Raw genomic sequence first — 21066 nt, forward strand, 5'->3', positions numbered from 1 at the left:
CAGAACTATAGTAGATTTCCAGATTGATGCAATAGTGAATAAGCTGGCTTTAATAAAACATTGATGTTCTTGTACTTTTAAATATGAAGGATTAGTGAGAGTTCACCTGCTCCGGAAGGGGCTACCTTCCCCTCCTGAATAACTAGCCTGGCTGCCGAACATCTGTGTGATGCAGCGCTGCCTGGAGTCTCGGCTGCGCCGAAGAACAACGCAAACATCTCCATCGTCATTCCTTGGGCGTTTTGGGGACATGCTAAAGCACCTGTGCACCAATCTGCTTCTCTCGGGCATCATACAAACCGAGGACGAGTAGGGCAGGAAAATGCAGAGGAAGAGCTCACCCGCAAAGCACAGCGGGGCTGGATGGAGAGCTGGCGGGCAAGCAGGTGAGAGTAGGCTGTGGGTCTTGCCGAGCCAGTGGGGAAGTTTCTGCCGGTGGAGGGGGAGGGGGAGGGCTGCAGCCGCCCTGCCCGCAGGAGCGCCGGGGACGGAGCCTTCCCCCCCCGCCCTGCCACAGCAAGGCACAGAGGGGGATGTAGTCCGCGGGTGCGGAGCTGCCTACACTTCCCAAGGTGCCCGCCGAGCCGCGCCGCTCCGCGCCGGGGCTGTGGGTGCGCGGCACCTGCCGGGGGGGCGGAGCGCGGCTGCCCCGCTGCGGGCTGCGCGGCGGCGGGCGGGGATGGTGTCACCCGCGGGGGTGCGGTGACGGGCGGCGGGAGCGGCGGCGGGCGCGGCCCCTCCTGCGCGCCATGAGCACCGGCACAGGTAGGTGGGTGCAGGGGGTGGGCAGCCGAATCCCCCCTCGTCGTGTATTTTGGAAGGGGGCGCTGCCGTTGCCCCGCTGGTGTCCGTCACGTTGCGTTGCGGCTGCTTTGCGGGAGGAACCGGCTGGAGATTGCTAACCCGGCCAAAAAAAAATAAGGCAGAAAATGCGTCTATGTGTCTCTGTGCGTATCTCGGAGGGGAGCTGGCGCTGCCGCAGCCGCGGGCGCTGCCGGGCGGGAGGAGCTGCGTCTGCCACTGCGGTGCCGGGGCCGTGGGACCCTGCGCGGGGGCTCCGGCCATGGTGCCCTCGCCTCGGGTGTCTCCCGCAGCCCGACGGGTGCCCCGCGGGATGGGCTCGCCCGGCCGCAGCGGGAGGCGCCCCGGGTCGCTCCCCCGGCGCTGCCGGTACCCGCGGCACCTTTCGGGGGTGTCTCGCTCCGGCCGCACAGCTGCCGTACTGTTCCCCCTCCCGCCCCGCATCTCGGGGAGTGGAAACACGCGGCTCTTCCGACAGGGATATTTGGGTTAAAAGCTCGGCTTTTTCTGATGGCCGAGATATTGTAGTGATAAAGAAGGTGAGAATCACGGAGGTTTCACGGAGGCCTAGCTGGGATTGCCACCCTGAGGGATCCAGTTGCCCAGGGCAATAGAAAAATAATTTATCTGGTGATATATGCAGAATTTGAGAACTGACTTGGAATTGTATTTTCCAGCTGTTCAGCATTCATCTGCCTTGTGCGGCAGTGGGGGGTGGTTACTTCAGAGCACAGCTGATGGCAAAATATTACAGTCTTTAAGGCAAATACAGGGTTCTGCATAGGGGAAAAGGGGAGGCTTTTTGAGTTGATTGTGTATTTGGTTTCTGAGGATAACTGTAGCTGCTAAATATACCCTCTGCCACAACAACAGGGACACGTGGAATAGCTACAATTACATGGTGGCTCTGTATGTCAACATGCTTAATCATATCACATCCTCACAGTGAGCCAAATGAGAACCTAGTGCAAACAAAGAAGAAAACGAGCTCCCTGTTAGAAGTGTGAGACCTGCGGTCAGGCACCTGCCAGAGGCTGCAGCTAAAAACGTAGTTTGGCATTTCCTCATGTCTGTTGAAAATGTAGATATTTCCATGTGTGATGATCATCCACATTCTCGCGTGGTCTGTGGATGAAACATGCACTTCCAGCTTGCCGGTCCTCTCTGGGGAGGTGCACAGGCCAAGGCAGGTGCCCAGAGGTGCAGGTGAGAGCAGTGATGTGTTACAGTGTGAGCTGAATTGTGTGCTAGAAATCCTGAGTGTGTGCTGTCTCTAAAGGGAATCAAAATGGTTAACACATGTGGTGACATCTGCATTGGGGATGATCAAACTCAAGCACAGAAACCTGTTCTTGGTTACTTGTCTATAATTTTGACCTGAAGAATATGAAATACTGTGAAACACTTAAATTCTGTAGCAGTAAAATTGAGGCTGGCAGAGGAAGTATTGAAGTCCAAAGTTGTATCTTTATAATATTTAAAATACTAATTATATAGGTTGTAAAGTTATAAACACAGTAGATAAGTTAGTGCGTAACAGTCTAGTGCAGAGGAGACTTGACACAATTCTGTCTCAGTAATTGCACCAAACATGGTGTAAATGAAATGGCAAAAATGAATAGTGCCAAGATAAAAATAACATCCTGGGAAAAAAAGAGAGTGGAAAAAACCCCTGAGAGTTCTTAGCTCTCATTTGAAAGTATAACTGGCAGTTTTAGGAATATTGGTTTTAAGTACAGGTTTAGCTTTGATGTTTCCAAATTTTGATTTTGCTTGTCTATGTGGATTATGTCAACCACTTACAATCAATTTTCATGATAAATTAAATGTGAGGAGCCCACATCTGCTCTGCAAAATCAATGGAAATTTTCCATTAACATCAAGGGGGCAAGTATCATACAGCAAATTTAATGTCACAGTTTAACTAAAGTTACTGTTTCCAAAAGGTTCCCACCAAAATTACTGAGGAAAGGCTGTAATTCAAAGTTTGGCATTTACTGTAACAAAAAGATGTTTCTGGTTCTGCAAAGAAAACAGGGTGCAATGTGTTATTAAAATCAGCCACATACAAGGGTTGAGAAATTGCTGCACTGTTTGGTAATCTGGGAGAAATCCCTGCTCTTCCTGTTACTCCTGAGATGGAGTAACCTGTTGTGAAGCTGTGCTGGTTACTGCAAAAAGCTTCACTCAGTCTGTGTCCCCTCTTGTGCAACACATCGTGAGCTGTCTGTGTCAAGGAGGTTTCAGGCAACCTTTGACCCTGCTTTACCTTTTTAACTGTAAGTTTTTGCTTTAGATATAGAAATGTGTGTATTTCATAAACATGATTTAGTTTGTAATACATAGATACAGGTAATATAAAGTCACCCAAGAGTACATACTTTGAACCATCATTATGTGTTAATGGACTGCAGACATGCTATAATTTTAAATTTAGAAAGTGTATGGTCATGTGGCATAGTAAGCACAGCTCAAATGCATTATTACATATGTTGTAATTAGATTTTTCCACATGCAGTTTTCCTTACCATTGCTCCTGGCTGAAACTCATTCACTGCCCTTTACACTTGTATTTGCATGGCGTGGCTGTGCTTTCAGGATTCTAAATGTACTTCAAAGAGTTTATAACATGGTTATCAGTCTAACATTTCTGTTCTTCATCATCTTGAAGTCATAGCCAGAAGAACAGAGTAGGTTAAAAAATTTAGACTGAGAAAATTAGGTTCCCATCAATTCCCAGAAATAGGGTAACATGGTGTCTATTATTTAAGTGAAAAAAAATTAAAAAAAAAGGATTCACTGAGCTAATTATATACTAGGTGAATTATCTTAGATTAAATTAAATGTCATGACACAATTTCACATGGTTATTTAGTCTTTAAACTGTTTTATGAGAAAGAAAATTTTATTGCATGGATCAGAGAACAGCTAATGGAGTGTCACAGCCCAAATCAAGGAGGAACATGGTGATTCTGGTTGCAAAAGAGGTTATGCAGGTTGGTCATGCAAGGTCCTGCTCTGCTTGCGAGATACTTAATTCCTTTTCAAACACACTGATAGAAGTCCTCTCTGGAGACAATAGTATGACTGTTTCAGACTGTAGTATATTTTATCATTAGATACAGTGTTTTACTTTCAGCTCTTCATTTTGACCACTAGTAGAAGAGACCAATGCATTATGAACTATGAGCAGCAAGAGGTTGACTTGCTTTGGAGTTCTTCAACTAATGAATGTGTGAAGCTTATAATGCACAATTCTCCAAGTTTGTAGTTAAACAGAATTAGAACTACTTCAATCCATTGCCACTGTAGCCATGGTTCTCTGGAAAAAAAAACAAAAACAAAAACAAAACAAAAAAAACCCCAAAACAATGACGCGTATTTCCTGGTGGTATTTTCTTCCTTTGAAGTTGAATTACATAGAATATATGTCATTTCTTAGACTATAAAAATAGGAAGACATGTCTTGGGATTCTTTAAGCTTTTAGTTGAAGATTCTTCTTTAGAATTCTTTAGAAAAGGACTTCAGCTCAGTACATGACATCTGTTAAATGGCATCATGTTCTTGGATTGTAAGAACATACAGTGCAGTTATGAGAGGATTGAAATAGGTCAAAAGAGATTATCAGGTGATGGTACATCAGCTGGTTAACTCCTGACTGCAGGACATCCTGGCTACCACAGACCTCGGATCTCTGGAAAGGTTGCTAGTTCTGCTTTAAAAACCCCAGATATGTGGCTTTCTGAGCAAGGTCTGTTTCTGGCCAGTTTGCCTGTTTGTAGTGCAGCATGTGTACAATAACGAGCATCCTCCATGACTGGTATCTGTACTCATCTGACTGCCATTTCAATACCGTATTAAAGTTGGCATACTTTCTGGTTGGCTTCTCAGCATGTTAATGGCTTATGTACTTAATGCTCAGTAATCAGCTTTGTCATAAAAACAGAGGGCTAAGAAATGCAACCAAAATCGAAAAAATGAATCAAAGCATGGCTACTGAGGTAGCGTTTTCACTCTCTTACCTTCTTCTGTGCAATGGGCTGGCCAACCTTCAAGAAGAAGTGAGGAAACCCTGATTTTTAGTTTTGCCTAATTTGACAAATCATTCTTCCTTTATGGTTTACAAATCCAGGCTTTTAACAATGCAAACACATCTTTCTTGAATGTTGTTAACTTCAAGCTCACTGCTGCAATTTCCAGTCTCACTGGGGGATTGCTGGTGCCATTAGCTCACCTTAAGACCTTGGGTTCTCAAATTGAGCACCCAGTGGTCACAATAATGAATCAAACATATTTGTGTGGAAATGGGCTGTGTTGCTCGGGGCTTTTGGAAGCACAGCTGGGGTGAGAGGGGACACAGCCAGCAGAGCTGGGGCTCTGCACGGGCAGGGAAATCGACGGGCCCTTGAGGTTATTGCACAATTTGCTGGCTCGTGGTCTGCATCCTCAAACATAACCTTAAGGCAAATATTTCTGAATTTAGATTATTTCCCGTGTCAAGATCCATTAACAGTATGTCAAGGTCCTTAACTGTTATATTCTGAAATGTTGGAATGTTTTTTTCACAGCTTATTAGTTGATGTTTGTGCTCTGAAATCTAGATGGAGTATTGTTTTCTACGAAGCGCTATTATTTATTTTTTCATTTCAGAAAAGGAATGTGAGAGGAATATAAACTGCCTTCAGTGAATATTTATGTCTGCTTTAGGAGCCATTTTTCTCCCTTTCTCTGTAGAAGCAAATCATTCTCCTACTGGCAATAGTCAAATTGATCAATAACTCTATTTTGGAGATTCACCTGATCCTATAGGACAGGTTTTTTGACCCGCAGTTGGAGGAAAACAAAGTCTAAATGCATTTGGCCATGAAAAATAAACATTCCTGATTTGTAAGATATAACTAGCGATAATTTAAAAATATTTTAGAAACTGTTACTTTTAGATTTATGTAATACTGTCATTATAAAGCAATAACAGTCTGCAATTGCTTCTCATGGTAGATCTGTAGAAAAGCGGTTGTTACTGTGTAACAGCTGCTCACAAATAGAGCACCCAGTTCCTTGTCAGTTTTCAAGTAACTCTTCTGTCCTTCCAAGCATGAGGCACTCTCTGATACTTCAGAAGAGGATGTAGTGTGATTGTTCCACGTTCTTCCTTTTTGCTAAGTTCATTTGAGCTTAGGTGGGAGGAAACAAAAAAATCCTCACTGTACCAGTTTATGGAGTGAAGTAACTGGATATAGCATGAATATGGAGCAATAAGCATACCGTAGTTGCGTTCCTTAAAGTCTCTTTCAGAGGATAACAAAGTAAAATTGAATCCCTGTGACACTCTTCATATGGTGAAATCCTTGGTGAAGTAGGAGTTAAAGTTTGATGCATATCATGTGCAGAAGCAGCCACAGAACCTGTTCTGCTCAAGAGTGTCATGCAAGAGCTTCTGTCACTTTAGAAAATAGGTCATCTACCTCCTTCCCCTCACAGGTATGTGACTTGAGGATTCATGGATAACAGGGAATTTCAGCAGTAATACATAAGGTGGTTTGCTAGCTGATGTCTAAATATGTACTGGGATCTTCTCTGCTCAGCAACATTAAGTGGAACTAAATGAACAGGCACCCTTATATGCAGTGATTAATTTGGAGAGTTCTTGATAACAGACTACTTCAGTTTTGCCTTGACTTATTTTTACCTCTCTCGAGAGCTTTTTGTGGTACATTTATAAATACCAGATTGGTGCAAATATTGAAGTTTAAAATGTTGTGAATGCTCTAGAAGAAATGAAAAATATTTTCACAGTTTAATCTTTATTTTCATCTTGGTTACTTTCATTTGCTTCGCTCTGTTTACAAATTCTTTACCTCTTTTTTCCTGTTGTTGTTCGCCGTATTGCAAACTTACCTGGGATCTTTACTTCGTAGCAGACCAGTGAGGATTTTTCGTAGAGTTGAGCTGACAAGTTTGGCTTTATCTAGTCTTGCAGGGTTTGCCTTACTCAGGTGTTTCTTTTGGCTTTGCAATCCCAGCAGCATTAAAGTAATCACTTGATTATGATTTTAGATGCAACACAGATAACAGAGGATCTGATCTTTAAGGTTGCGTATCTAATTGTGTAGGGCACAGAGACCAAAGGAAACCATAGAAACAGGCTGTGTTGCCACTATTTCCTATGACAGGAAGACAGGAATGGAAAAGGGTTTGCAGCCAAATCCCATAACTGGGGTACGAGGCAATCGGGAACAGCTGGGGCTGCGTATGTCTGTACCACGAGTTGTAGCGAGTGTCTGGCAAGCAACTCCAACACCTCACCCCTGTGACTCGCACATATGCTCTCTGTTCTGCTATCTGTTAACCTGGCTCCAGCTCAGGCTCGAACAGTGCCAGTTTTAGGGTTTCTGTTTGCGGTCTGAGCCTCGATGTGCTTGGCGGTTCCTGCCCTGCTCAGGCTAAATAAAACCCCATGCTCTGCCTTTGGCTTTGGAGTGGTGACAGAAGCGTGCCTGGGTGCAGGCAGTGGGTAAATACTGGTAAGAAAAGAGCAGCAGTGGTTTGTCTGACATCTTGAACCTCTTGATGACTCTTGTGTACAGCAATCCCACCTGCTTGGTCAGCAGAGTCCAGCCCCTAATCCTGGCAGGTGAGTGCAGTGAGTGCAGTGAGAGGAGCTGCTGTGTGTAACTCTTGAGTATGGGGTGTGCAAGGAGAGGTGGAGGGGTCTGTTTCTGTTCCACATGGAGAAGGGAAGGCCAAGGGGCATTGAATCACAGTCTTCAACCCCATCACGGGTGGGCAGAGGGAAGATGGAGCCAAGCTCCTCTCATGGGTATATGGAAAAAGGGAAAGACTCAACAGTCTGGGAGAGTAGCAGGGGAAATTCCTGGTGGTTGTAAGGAAAAGAAAAACCCCAATCAGAATGCCTGAACTCTGGAGGAGGGTGCCCAGGGAGGCTATGACACCTCCAGCCTCAGAGATTTTCAAAATTTAATTGGCAAAGGCCTGAGCAACCATACCTAACTTTGAGATTTCTCTGCTGTGAGTTGGACCTTTGGGCATCCTATTCAGTCCAAAATTTTCTGTGGGTATCTGAAACTATCTTAAACGTGGCTGCATAGCTCCTGTTGAGCTGCTACAGAGATGTACAGGCAGATTAATCTTCAATGCTTTGCATGGCCCTTTACCAACTGGTCTTTGTGGCCTTGCTTCATTGACTCATTCCTGCCTCAGAAAATTGGAGAAAAACTAGTTTCAGCTTCACATATGAACATTTGCAAACTCTCCTGCTCCAAGCCCTGTGGAGAAACAGGGCTTATGTACCACAAATCTTTTGTACAGTCATATAAAAGACGCTGACCTCTCCCATGGGTTGTGTATGTGCAGCTACAGAGCTCCTACTTGACTGGGATAGAGAGTTTGGGGTAAACATCTGGTTTCTCCATCACTGCTGGGACTTCCTGAAGTGCTAAGCATCTATCACCCATGGGTGAGATCACTGTGAACTGCAGAGTGTTTCATCACTCTGGAATCAGAGCATTTATTTATATGCTTTAATATGGAATTAGACACAAACATTTTAACATCTTTATTCAAATAGCGATGGCTTTTCATGGTACAAAACTAAGATAACAAGCATCTCAGAGACTGTTTCGTCATCAGCTGTGAGAACAACCAAAGTTTTGCAGCATCTTCTTTAAAGCTTCTGTCTTTATAAACCATAAGACCTTTAGTAATAAGCACTAATGTTTCAGTTTGCTGTATGCTATATTTATTGTCATTATTTAAGATCATAACCCTGTTTGTACCAGCTCAGATTAAACACCTTGTATGGCCCAGTAGACTGTGTCCAGCTGGGCCCACCACCCTGACCTGGGAACCACTGCTAACAGCGGTTAGTTGTGTCCACCTTGGTCTTGAATGTTTTTCAAGATGGTACCACGTGGTGCATCACCTCAAATGCTGAATTTTAGCTAATTTTTGGTACGAGGGCCTGAATTTCATGATTCGCAGTATACCAGCATAACAATAAACTTCTATTTGTATCTTAATAGAGGTACCCACTTACACAGCTGTAGATTTGATTGTGTCTGTATTATTGGTTGGATTTCACCTACGACCGAAACCTAGGTTATGCTGAGGACCCTTAACTCCTGTTATTTCTAAAATTTGGGATTAAATAATCTTTCTGGACTGAGGTGAAATGCTGCATTTTCAGGAAAACTGCTCAGGCAATAGGCACCCATTTCACATTTCTTCGCCTAGATCTATAATTTTAACTTGTGACATGCCTGAGCTTTTTTTCCAAGGTCAAGGCTGATTTTTCTGTGGGAACAACACAGTCTGTGTCCTGTAAAGAATACGAGACTCACATTAGGGTGATGCTGCCAGCTCTGAAGAAATGCTCGGCTGAGCTTTCTGGGTCTTGTCTCTGAAGCAAAGAAAGACTATATAGGTCTAGAAGCGTGCCATAGTCACGCCTATTTTAGAAAGCAGAAAACAGCACGAGCTGCAAATTTGAGTTGGCAGAAGAAGCCTGGCTGTTAAGCTAAAGCTGTCGGGAACAGCCATAATGTTGGTTGGATACTTGTTTGATTTACCCATCCTGTTATGAGCTAGAAAAAGGCAGCTTCTCGGAGCTCTTCTAAATATAAAGGTACTTAATATTTTTTAAGTATATAGGAATCCTGTATATTAGAGGCAGTCCCAGCTTTAGTCCTGGTAATTTTGATCTCATACATGTATTTCGTAAGGTCAGTAATTATGTAAACAATAGAGTGATGGATGCATTCAGTATAGCTGTTAGCACCGTGGACATAAAAAACTCATCCATTTCAGTTCTGAAATTAATCTTTAATTCTAGTTATTCGTTTAAACTATTTTTATGACATTGTCTAGGTTATAGGGCAAAGTCAGTTGCTAAACCATCTAATCTTCTACTACTTCTCTGTATAACTGGTTGTTTTCACTCACAAATCCCAATACTGAGTTGCTTGCAAAAGCAAAGCTGTTTTCTCTCAAGACAATAAAAAATAATGAAGCTGTCACTTCTCTTGGTAATCTGTTTCTGTCCTGATCCCTCTGCTTGGTTAAATAATGCTTAATAATGTTTAATTAAAAAAAAAAGTTTTCTCTAGTTGAACCTATTTTCCATAAGTGAGTCTGTGAATGTATTTTAAGGAGTTGTGCTTGCCATGTTGCTCACAGAGACCTTGGCAGTGGGTAAATAGCAAACCCTGACATGTTAAAGCGAACTCCCTACTCTTAAGGTGCTCTGTGGCTCTGTGCCGTGCATCTGGGAGGAAGGTGATGACTCTTGTGCTGGAAGCCGAAGGACTGAAGTTCAACAGGTAGCCCCTATGAATTTTCTAGGGAAATTATGGTAATTATGCAACGGAAAAAAATATTATATGGAAAGTATTTCCACTGCATTGACGTTATGGTACTATGAAGAATTAACAGTTACCAAAGAACCTATTTTGGTCATGGGCTCTTTGGCATTTCAACTTGACAGCTATGTATAGCACTTGAGCAGTAGGGAGGGAGGATTTGTGGTGAATGGTTAAGAGCTACACATCCAGGAGAGCTATTGTACTGACCCCTAAACAAGTCACCCTATGTGCCTCACCCTTTTTTCTCTCTCAGCTGGAATCTCTTCTGCTGCATCTGACATGACCCTTGCACCTTGCTGTCAGTGTTGAAGTCTCTTTTTATCAATTTATTTAGACTTTTTGTTGCATACTTCTGTGTAAGCATCCTAAAATGTTATGCCCTAAAAAAAAAAAAAGTGATACAATTAAAAATTAGAAAACTGGTTATATATAAATAATGTAATTAGAAGGGTAATAGGTTTTATATTAATATTCCGGTATTTTGTCTGACTGCACTTTATGTTGTTTGTAAACTCTGGGAACCAGATGCTGTCTCTGACTTTGTGTACTGTATAAACAACTGACAGATAACATCAGCTCTTCAGGAAACTTATGCTGTATTTTGTAGGAACTCCTCCTTCTTTTTGATAGGATATATCACTCTTTACGTTTATGTTCTCTGATATCAGAGTTTCCTTTTGGTAGAATTTCACTGTGCTACTATTGGTGCAGCATATTTTTATAAGTGTATTTAGCTTTTTAATAATAGTTTTGGTCAGTTGACTGCAAAGCTCTCACAGAAGAAGGGAATTTGTTTGTACACAGAAAGGAATTGAGAACAAATTTGTGACTTGTGTTTGGTAGGATTAGTCAAGAGGAAAAGGATTTGAAATGCCCAAGTCTGAAATAAAAGTTGCATCCGTTAGGTCGCTGTGACTTTTCATGTATAAGAATTAATACATTTTGAGTTGGTTTTGGCATTGGCATGGGTGGCTGACTTTTGTCTACAGAACTAAGGAAAGAAAATGAATGTGTAATTTCTTTGCCTTGTTCCACTAAGTTCTGAAAAATAAAATCTGTTTCTCAGTTTGTCCAACAGCTCAAGGAGGGAAAGACAGAGGGAAGAGCCGGACTTGTAAAATCCAACTGCAACAAAACCAGTTTCCCGCTGTTAAGTCCGTGCCCTAGGCAGCCTAAATATTCTCCCTCCTTGCTTTTTGTTTCTCATTGGATCATATCCACGAGGAGATTTCATTCCATAAAGAAATCAAGATTGCAACTAATGTCACCCACCAGATAAGACTGCACATGTAAAGTGTTAAACCCCCCCCTCCCAAACCTAAAAAAAAAAAAAACAAACACAAGAACCTAACCCTGGAAAATATTGGAGGGAGGGGAGGAGTTGGGGGGTTGTCATGTGTGTTTTGCTTTGGTTTTTTTTGTTTTGTTTTTTCTAGTTTTTATTTTTACATGCTAGCAGAAGGCTGCACGTACTGGCACCCGAGCTGCAGCGTGAGCCCCACCAAGGAATCTGTGCAACCCACGGTGCTGCCTGTCCCAGCAGAGCCATGCCAGCAGCTGCCACTGTCACTTGCCAGTTGTTTAAAGCTCTTTAAAGGTGGCGTAATGTGGCAAAGAGATAACATGCAGCTCTTTCCTCTAGAGGCAAGCTTAAGTTAATATTTCCCTAAGGCCACTGTTACAGATAAAGTGCAGAAAAGTGGAAAGGCCCCTGCTCTTCTCTCTGCTACCCGCCTGCCTTTCCCAGCTGGGTAGGCGAGCTGGGGATGGAGGCAACTTTCCAATTCTTCAATTCTGCAACTTTCACCGGTTCTGAACAAACTCATTCCATCTTTCTGTGTTGTTTGAAACCTTCCTGTTGTTTGGCCTTTGCTTCAGAAGCGGCTCACAACAGTTGTGCTTGGGCCTATCATGCAAGTGGGTTGTTGCAGTCTTTGGTGAGGAGTGGTTGTTGGATCACCATCGAGCTGAGTGGAAGCAAAGCAAAATGCATACAGCTATTTCTTTGCAGGAAATTCTCAATATCTTAAAATAATGGACTTTAACTTGGCTTCAAACCACAGAAGTCTATGTTTCAGAAGCTGAGCGGAGATCTTTTCGCTGCCTACAACTACCTTAAAGGAGGTTGTAGCATGGAAGATGTTGGTCTCTTCTCCCAAGTAGCAAGCAATAGGACAAGAGGAAATGGCCTCAAGTTATGCCAAGTGAGGTTCAGATTGGATATTAGGAAAAAATTCTTCACAGAAGGGTTGTCAGGCACTGGAACAGGCTGCCCAGGGAGCCTGTTGGAGTCACCATCCCTGGAGGTGTTTAAAAGAGGTTTAGACAAGGTTCTTAGGGACATGGTTTAGTGCTAGAGTTAGGTTAGGTTATGGTTGGGTTTGATGATCCTGAGGAGGGTCTCTTCCAACTGAAATGATTCTATGTGTTTTAAAAAGTCTACTTCAAAATTTGTTCAAATTTATAGTTTATATTAAGAAATTCATGAGGGTTATTTTCTGAGCTGTTGACATGAAGCCACTGATGAAACAGCAGCCAGCCCTAAAGCCTACAGCAGCCACAGGGAATGCCTGTCAAAATGTGCCATCCAGAGCATCAGGGGAAGATGCTGGCAAGTTGAATTTGTCTTGTGTGTACCCAGAGAATCTCAAGAAACCAGAATTCCTAATGCTAGGGATGCTGACTTATCAAAGGAGTGCAGCTACATGCAAGAGGATTAATCTCACTAATACATGCTTGTAGTTCGCCAAGCTAATAAGGCTTCATAGCATCTGATGCAAATCCACAAAAGAGTTAAATTTAGTAGGCATTATATTGTGTATTTATTTTGTATTGGACATAATTCATGTTTACAGCTTGGCATTTGCTGTTTGTAGTGCTCATAATGTTTTAAAAACTATTCTAAAATTGATTCCATAAATATATGTGAGACTAATAATTTTTTGAATTCAAGACTAGAGACCCTCCTTGTCACATATAGTCCTATTGAAGCCTAAAGAACTACATGCTAAATGAGATGAGATATAAAACTTCATGCTGCAGTTATTAAAAGCTGCCATTTACCTTAGACTTCAAAGTTAGAAGAACTTGTTTTCCAAAAATTTTGATTCATATTAGAATACTTCAGATTTCAGAGATTTTTACTGAAAATATTACTAACAGAACAATTGCAAACATAGCTTGCCTCACCTTTGTTGTAGAGCTATAGATACTAAAATACTGTACCTTGAAGTTGACCCCCGAAGATCCCCTCATGTCTGAACTATTGTGCTGCAAAGCATTAACCAAATATGTTATTCTGAAAGTTCACAGCTGGTTTATATCATTTAATGCAAATGGATTGTAGATAAAATACACTAGGACATTAAACATTTATTTGAGATAATAACTCTGTCTGTTCAGCTTGAGTAAACTAAAGATGAAGCTAAGAGTACATTTTAGAAAACTAGGTAGGAAGCAAGAAGGGTTTAAATGATGATTTAGAATAAAATCAGTAAGTAAACAGGTCTAAAATAAAAATATAAAGGATTGCTGTATGTTGCTACAGTGGTACATTAACATACTGAACTATTTGGTGTGTGACACATTTTTCCACATCACAATTAAACAAATAACAGCTTAATGTGTTAAGTCATTTCAGTGACATCTGCTCTGTCAGTTGCCTATGGGCTGGAAAATTAAGTATCATAGCAAAAATACATGAGCAGATCTGGCAGCTCAGGATTTGATGCTCCAAGTGGTGGAGGGCTGGGGACAGTTTTGGGTCCTTTGATACCAGTCACATTGGTGAGATGCTTTAGGCCCCTGCCTTGGTTTGGGCATTGTCACTACTGTCCTGTTTCCACCATCACAGCAGCAAAATCGGTCAGTGGAATGAAGGAGCCATTTGTGGTGTTTCCAAGAGGAATATTGATTCCAGTGGGAGGATCTTTTTCCCCTAATATTTTTCCATATTATTAGGGCTAGTGAATGGAACTGCAGTGCTTTGCCTGCTCTGGGATGGCAGCTTCATAGCAAAACTCATGTGATTGCAGTTCTTGCTCCAGAACAAATTATTCTGGTGTATCTCAAGGACTTTGAATGACCTTATACTATCTTTTTTTAAATTACTGCAGTTTTATCAGTTTACCAGATAGTGTACAAGTGAAGCGAAAACCTCATGTTTACCCCTGAGATCTAACTATCAATTAGCACATGTACACTCACAAGAAAATTAAGGTAGAAATCACAAGCAATAGCATCTTATTTGTAAAACAGAATGCAAGTTGGAGCCTTTTTTTTTACCATTTGGAGTTGATGTTCATACATGAAAGAGATGAGGGGACTTCAAAACCTTTAACCTTTTCCTGCAATTATGACAGATAGAAGAAATTAAAATTTGAAAATGCTGCATAATCACTTATCTCCCGGCAATGGTACTTAATTTAAAATTTCAAGTATTTCAAGGCTGTGATAAAATTGCAAGACTGAACAATGCTTCTTATATTGCAGTCAGAACTCCCAGGGCTCTCATGTCAGAGTCAGCCAAAATCCAAATTGCAGCCAGAGTAGCGGTGTTAATCGCATTGTCTTTTATTTAAATTTCACCGGATCTGTGCAGGGTGTAGAGTCTGGAAACTGGATACCTGTGCAGTGATTCCTGTGACCCACAGGGTATGTGAAAAATGGGACTGGTATTTACTGTCACAACAAACTTGCTACTTCTCCAGCAAACGGGATGTCAAATGTGTAACTTTGTAAACCAGGTTGGTTTCTTTTAGTGTGTGCCTGCATTTAAAAAGACAGCTTGGATTCTCTGCTTTGCTGTGACTTTTTGGTGGTGGGATCAACCAAGGTCATTGTATGTCTAATGTTTGATTTGTAGGCTTGTGGTGAAATTTCTACTGAATTCTCAGGGACAGTCTTGGAGCCAGGCTGCTGCAAATCTGAAGGCAGGCTGTGTAAATGGAAATAGGCATATTCATTGTGATTGATGGCACTATGGGACAAGAAATTTATTCTGACAGTTATATCTGAAAAAAAAAAAAAAAAGTCATTCATTTAGCCATTTATATATGAGTGCCTAAAATTAGCTTCTATTCTATTTGAACCCGATGGTCTAAAGCTAAAAGTTCAGATCAGAAATGTTGACCCCCCAGGACATTTCACATTCCTTATGGCAGATCCAGAGAGAAGAGTTTTGCTTTATTACTTGTGGTGTGTAGTACGATGCTATGATGGAAGTTGGCCTTGTAAAAAGAAAACAAACCAAAAACAAACAAACAAACAAACAAACAACCTAGATGGACAAAGATGCTGTGAGTTAAAGGTGTTCAGCAGCACTGAATGCCAGGTCACTTTTCAATAGGTGCTAAATATGAGATTGGAAGGCTAACTTTAATCTCTCTGCTTTAAAGTGTGTATCCTCGCTTGTGATGACCTTCATGTTAGGGTGGGATTTTAGACACAAAGTCTGTTTTGCTCTTGTGCCAGGGTCCTGCCCCTGGGATGAAATGGAGCAGGTCTGTGGATGTGCTGCCTGTTTGATCAAATGCTGGATGTACAAGGAAGAGCTGTGGGATGCCAGGATCCTTCAGGACACTGAGGGAGTGAATTATCCCTGTCTTCATGTCTCTATTGGTGGGCTGTACAGAAGATGGAGCGAGACTTTTCTCAGAGGTGTATGACAAAAGGACAAGAGTCAATGGTGACAGCTTGTGACATGGCAAGTTCTGATTAGATATTAGGGGAAACAAAATTCCCAAGAAGGTGATAAAGCACTGGTGCAGATTGTCCAGGGAAGTGGTGGCCTTCCATCCTTAGAGGTTTCAGATCTGGATGAGACAAGGTCCTGAGCAACCTGATCTAGTGGGATCTGTGCTGGACGGAAGGTTGGACTAGATGACCTCCAGAGGTGCCTTCCAACCTGAATTATTCTGTGGTTCTAAATATAGCGTGTGGGAGTGCTAAACTTGACTTTGGCGTGATTAAAATTATATTTAAAGCTAGTGCAGGACAGCAGGGCAGCGCTTCTGTGACTGCCATGCAGCACTTCCAAAAAAATATAGACATATGTATACTTTCAATGGAAACTCATTTATTCTATAGCATAATGCTATTCCAGCTGAGAGTTACATGACTGTTTACAAACCATAGCTGTGTCTCAGGGTGTGTGTGATGCTTAGATGTACTTTGTAAGGGGTCAGATTTAATTCTCCAGATCATAAACTGAACAGCTGAATGGATTCAAGGCTTCTATTTCCCATTCTGTGACAGATAATTAAAAGATGTAATCTCTTGTATAGCTGATCTGAGAATAAAGACAATACATTTCCAATATTCTGTACATTTTCTGTATAGTAGAGTATTCAGCTTCTAATTTTTAATTTAATGTGTCATTACTACAACTAGACCAATTTTAAGATAGTGTCCTGATTTACAGTTGAATCTTGGGACTGTTAGTGTCTTGTGGACTGAATGTAAAATATATAGTGAATTCCTAAACAGGAGAGGTAGAATCTCATTAGTATAAAACTGCCTGTAAAATGATTGTAAAATATATTGAAGAAAATTAGATTTTTTCTTAAGATTTGAGCAATTTCAAATTTAATAAAAGCAAAATTTATTTTATTACTTTTTCGAATTATGTTCATACCTCTTCATGAAGCTAATAAATGGATTGATACATACCAGAGTTTAGGATTAGCATATAAGCATTAAAGCCTTTGAGTAGGTCTGAGTGTGTTTGAAAGGTTTTGGATCACTGGTTTAAGTAAAATAATTAAATCTTACTGTGTGAGTAAAAGAATACACTTTAAAGTGATTGTTATAATTCTACCTTTGTACAAATGTAATCTCACTGGTTGAAAAGGAAACATACACAATGAATGAAAAACTATGTCAGTAGCTGTCAGAATGGTTATAATTAGTTTATTGTCTGTATTTTCTTGGTTTCTGATAATTATTAACAGACCAAATATGGAAATGGAAAATCTGTCATGCTGCTGGACGATCCTTGGGGGAATCTGCTGTTACAGGGCAATAGCATTGGGCACATAAGCTGCCTGTCTGGAGGACGAAGAGATGATTTTCAGCAATTTTGCTGTATCCATCCCTGCTGCTAAGTGGAACTCACAACTGGAATTTGTGTTTGTAAATAAGTGTTGATTACATCTACAAAGGTATAACCGTGCTAGCAGTCTGTCAGTAATTGGTCTGATGGCGTGAATTAGGTGATGGATTTGACCTGCAATTGGAAAGAAAATTAAGTGGAGGCTTAATAGAAGCTAATTGTAAAGCACAGCAGAAAATGTTCTCAAACTAGAGGTGGAGGAATTCTGCTGCTTTCTTATGTGCCGTACTGAATGGCACTGTGTTAGTGGTGCATTTATTAATAGAAATAATATTATTACTATGTGTATAGAAAGCATCCATGAAACCATCTTGACCAAAGTATATTTGATCAAAAAATCTTAGATTTTTAGATAGCAATCATAGAATGACACAAGTATTGCTCCTTTTTTTTTTTGCAAATGGCTAGCTAGAATTTTAGGCACTTTTTATTATTTTGGTTAGGAGGAAGAAATGACAACAAAAGTGGGCATTCCTTGCAAAATTACGTTTTCTTAAGAACATGAAGAAAGCCCATTTTTGTTGTGAAGAGCAGCACCAAAGACCAGGAGGCAATCTCCTGATTCAGAAACACCCATTTCAGCTGTTTCTCTACTCCAGAGAATCTGTTGCTTTTCTCTTCCCATTGGGATTTATTAATTGGTGGGTTTTGCCTTTCCCCTGGTTCTTCTCTGTCCTCAGGGTGGTACCTGTGTTTGCCAGTGATTCCCAGGTGCTTCTATGCAGAGGTTTTCTATTGCTTCACAGACCTTCCTCTAAAAGAGGTCGCTTTCACTTAATCTGTAAAGTTTTGATACGAGTTTACATTAAAGACACAGTTTGCACATGTATTTAATATTAAGTTATATCCTGAACTTGCATACTCAGAATCTGGAAACCAGAATTTGTAACATTGTGGGAATACTTATTCAGAAAGAGACTTTCTTCTTCCATTGCCTAATTTTAAAGCTTGGAGATCAGATATGTTTCATTTTAGTTATACAGTACCACATGTTGTTAATTCCTGCCTGAGAGCAATGCTTAAACCCTTATAAATACCTTTGCTTTGAATAAAATATATTTGTGCGTAGTTTCCTACACAATGGTCTGGCTAAGTGATTTTGTTTGTAAATTACTAACTTTCTTCTGATTAAACTTGTATTACTATTGGCAGTAGCATTTCAGAAAAAAAAAAAAAGGTGGCATCATATAGACATACAACGCAATTATGAACCTTCCTCCAAAGAACTAGTGGTGTGACCCACCAAACCCATCAAGATAGATATCTACTAAGATCTTTGACTTTATATATAGGAGTGTTTTGGTTGGCTTCAATCCAGATGAAATACTGTGCTGCTATTTTTTCATTCTTTGTTGATGTTTGTATTAGTATATGCTCTGCTAGTATGAGCATCCAAAAATATGAAAGACTGTTAATGGATTCACATCTGCAGAGGAAAGTCAAAGAAAGAGGGTAGAAAAAGCCTAAATAGCCAATAATTGGGATGATTCACAATTAAAAGTTCATAATTATGTAGAGGTACTGAAAGAGGAAAATGGCACAAAAAGGAAAAAAATTATACAGTGCATTGCTGAAGTAATGGATTGAAAATTTGATACTGAACTTCTACCAGCCTTCCCAAATTGTTAGAAAATTTAACTTCCACAACACATGATATTTGTTTAAAATTATTATATACAATTCTTGAATAATTTGGAGGAGTTAGGAAGCTATAATTTTCTTCTCCTAATGAAGGGTAAGATTTTCACGTTTGCCGGGCTCCCATGCTGGGAGGACAAAAGCCTTGATGAGGAGGATCGGGAGAGCTGGCGGCTGAGTGACAGTGAGATCTAGGAAATTCAGCTGTGGTTTACCTGGGAAGTGAAGAAACAATCCAACAAAAAATTTAAACAAACACAGAAAACAGAGTCAGCACTTATGCACTCAGGTTTGGATTTATCCCATCTGACTTTAGATGTCTCCAGGTTAGGTGTCTAACCTGACCTAATCCAATATTGAGTGGGAAGGAGGAACTTTAGAGGACATTCTGTGCCAGCCTACGGTGGCAGTGATGGACTTCATGGTGGGAAGTTTCCGTCTGTTTATGATAGAGGGAACTTACTTAAACTACCTTCTGAGTTTTTGGGTGCCTGGAGTTAGGTGAGATGACTCCCACAGCAGCAGACAATGGAAGACAGAAGTTTTACCCGATGTCTGTATTTGTATAAAGCTAATGTCTTCAAAGAGTGAAGAACTGAAATCTTGTTACTTTGATGATTACAATTGCTGTTGGAAAAGATGCCATGTTAGTCTTCCTCGGAGACAGTTTTTTTGAAAACATAAAGCTGTCTAGAGACATTGTCATCATGAAATCAGCGGTACAATGTATGGTGTTATAGTCTGTCTGCCTTGGGTTGTCAGTGTGGTGCCAGACAATGAAACTGTGACATGATGGGAGTCAGCAAACTGTATGGCTTGGGGCATAAGTGCGTGTCTCTCCCGTCTTCCAGACTGAAATTCAGACCTGATTTTTTCAGCTCTGTTTCAGCTCAGTGTTAGAAGGACTAGAATTGAGATAGCGCTGGAATTTCCAATGCAATACAGGAAGGTATTACTAGTGATCTAGCTTAAAGAGATGGGACTGATTTGTGATTAACAGTATGAAAAATGTTGTTAGACTGACTGAGTCTGGAAGCTAGGTCAAACTGAGGGTTCTGCAAGTCATGGTGGCTAATTTAGAGACTTATACTTTTAGTACCTAACTCCTCACTGGCTTGTGTAAGGAAGTTTGTTAATCGCCAGAGAGAACCACTTCCAGAAGATGTCTCATTTTGCACAGCCACAATGACAGTTGTAGTTAAAATTATTACAAATGTAAGGATTTGATTGCATTAAGGAATTGCTCCTAGTTCTCTGCTTATTTAATGTGTTAGCTCTTATCCACATAATTTTCTAGCTCTTATGTAAGAAACTGTATTGCTGAGATAATTCAATCGCATCCTAGCATTTTTCATACCCTGAGGACCTCATCAGTCTTTTTATGGAGCTGGATACCATGCTTTGAATATGAAATAGATATTAACTTCTTCCAGCTTGATCAGATTAACTTTATTAGGCTGTGTTTTTCTTAGGTAGCTCAGTCAGTGCTACATTCATGTCTATGTTTTAAGGGAGTACCCAGAAAAGAAAAATAACTTTGAAATTCAGGCCTGTTCCTACAGAAACACCATTAAAAACAAAAGGTTTTGAAGTACAGATACTGATAGTGCTTAGCAGTGCAGAAAAACTAGCCATGCCAGAGCAGATGTTGATTTCATTCATTACAAAGCAGAATTGTCCTTTTTTTAATTCAGTGAGAGCAGAGCTGTGACTATAAATGATAGAGAGAAATGGGATGCCAGAGAGAGGATATTTACTGAGTCATCATGTACTTTATGAGTATTTGGACAGGAATGAGAATTATCTTTGCTTATGTTCTGTTTTAGAAATAAACACTGGAAATGTGCTGTGGTAAGTATGGATGACTTGCTCTTTCTGCGTGTCACATTAAACTAAAGTTTGGCTTCTCTCTTATTGTAACCAATATTTTTGTGTGATACTCTGGGAGTAGAGCAGAGCCAGATTGTGCCCCAGTGCTCCTTTGGCATATGGTCTGCATCGGGGATTAGTGTGTTTTGCTACCCTGCAAAACAATAAGGGAGACTTGCCTCCTCCTGCTCCACAGGAAGCCCCAGGGCTGGTGGAAGGAAAGTGTGATGAAACTGGAGGTGGGAGGTGTCTGGGAGAAGTATTGA

The 21066-nt window shown here is 40.9% G+C and overlaps 1 protein-coding gene across 10 annotated transcripts in view; it reads left to right on the top strand.

Annotated features, from left to right (window-relative positions):
• The first annotated feature begins 261 nt into the window (after window positions 1–261).
• Window positions 262–21066, top strand: part of ABLIM2 (actin binding LIM protein family member 2) — a 140668-nt gene continuing 119863 nt past the window's right edge. For 3 of the 10 annotated variants that reach the window (XM_065836838.2, XM_071808542.1, XM_065836836.2), the window contains exon 1: window positions 266–386. In XM_065836838.2, coding sequence (XP_065692910.1) covers window positions 323–386 — 64 coding nt within the window. In that variant the 5' untranslated portion in view covers window positions 266–322. Of the gene's footprint in view, window positions 387–21066 lie in introns of all 10 variants that reach the window. The other 7 variants (XM_065836835.2, XM_071808539.1, XM_071808541.1 and 4 more) reach the window with 5 other exon arrangements.

The sequence above is a fragment of the Patagioenas fasciata genome, chromosome 4, assembly GCF_037038585.1.
Source record: "Patagioenas fasciata isolate bPatFas1 chromosome 4, bPatFas1.hap1, whole genome shotgun sequence".
Taxonomy (NCBI): domain Eukaryota; kingdom Metazoa; phylum Chordata; class Aves; order Columbiformes; family Columbidae; genus Patagioenas; species Patagioenas fasciata.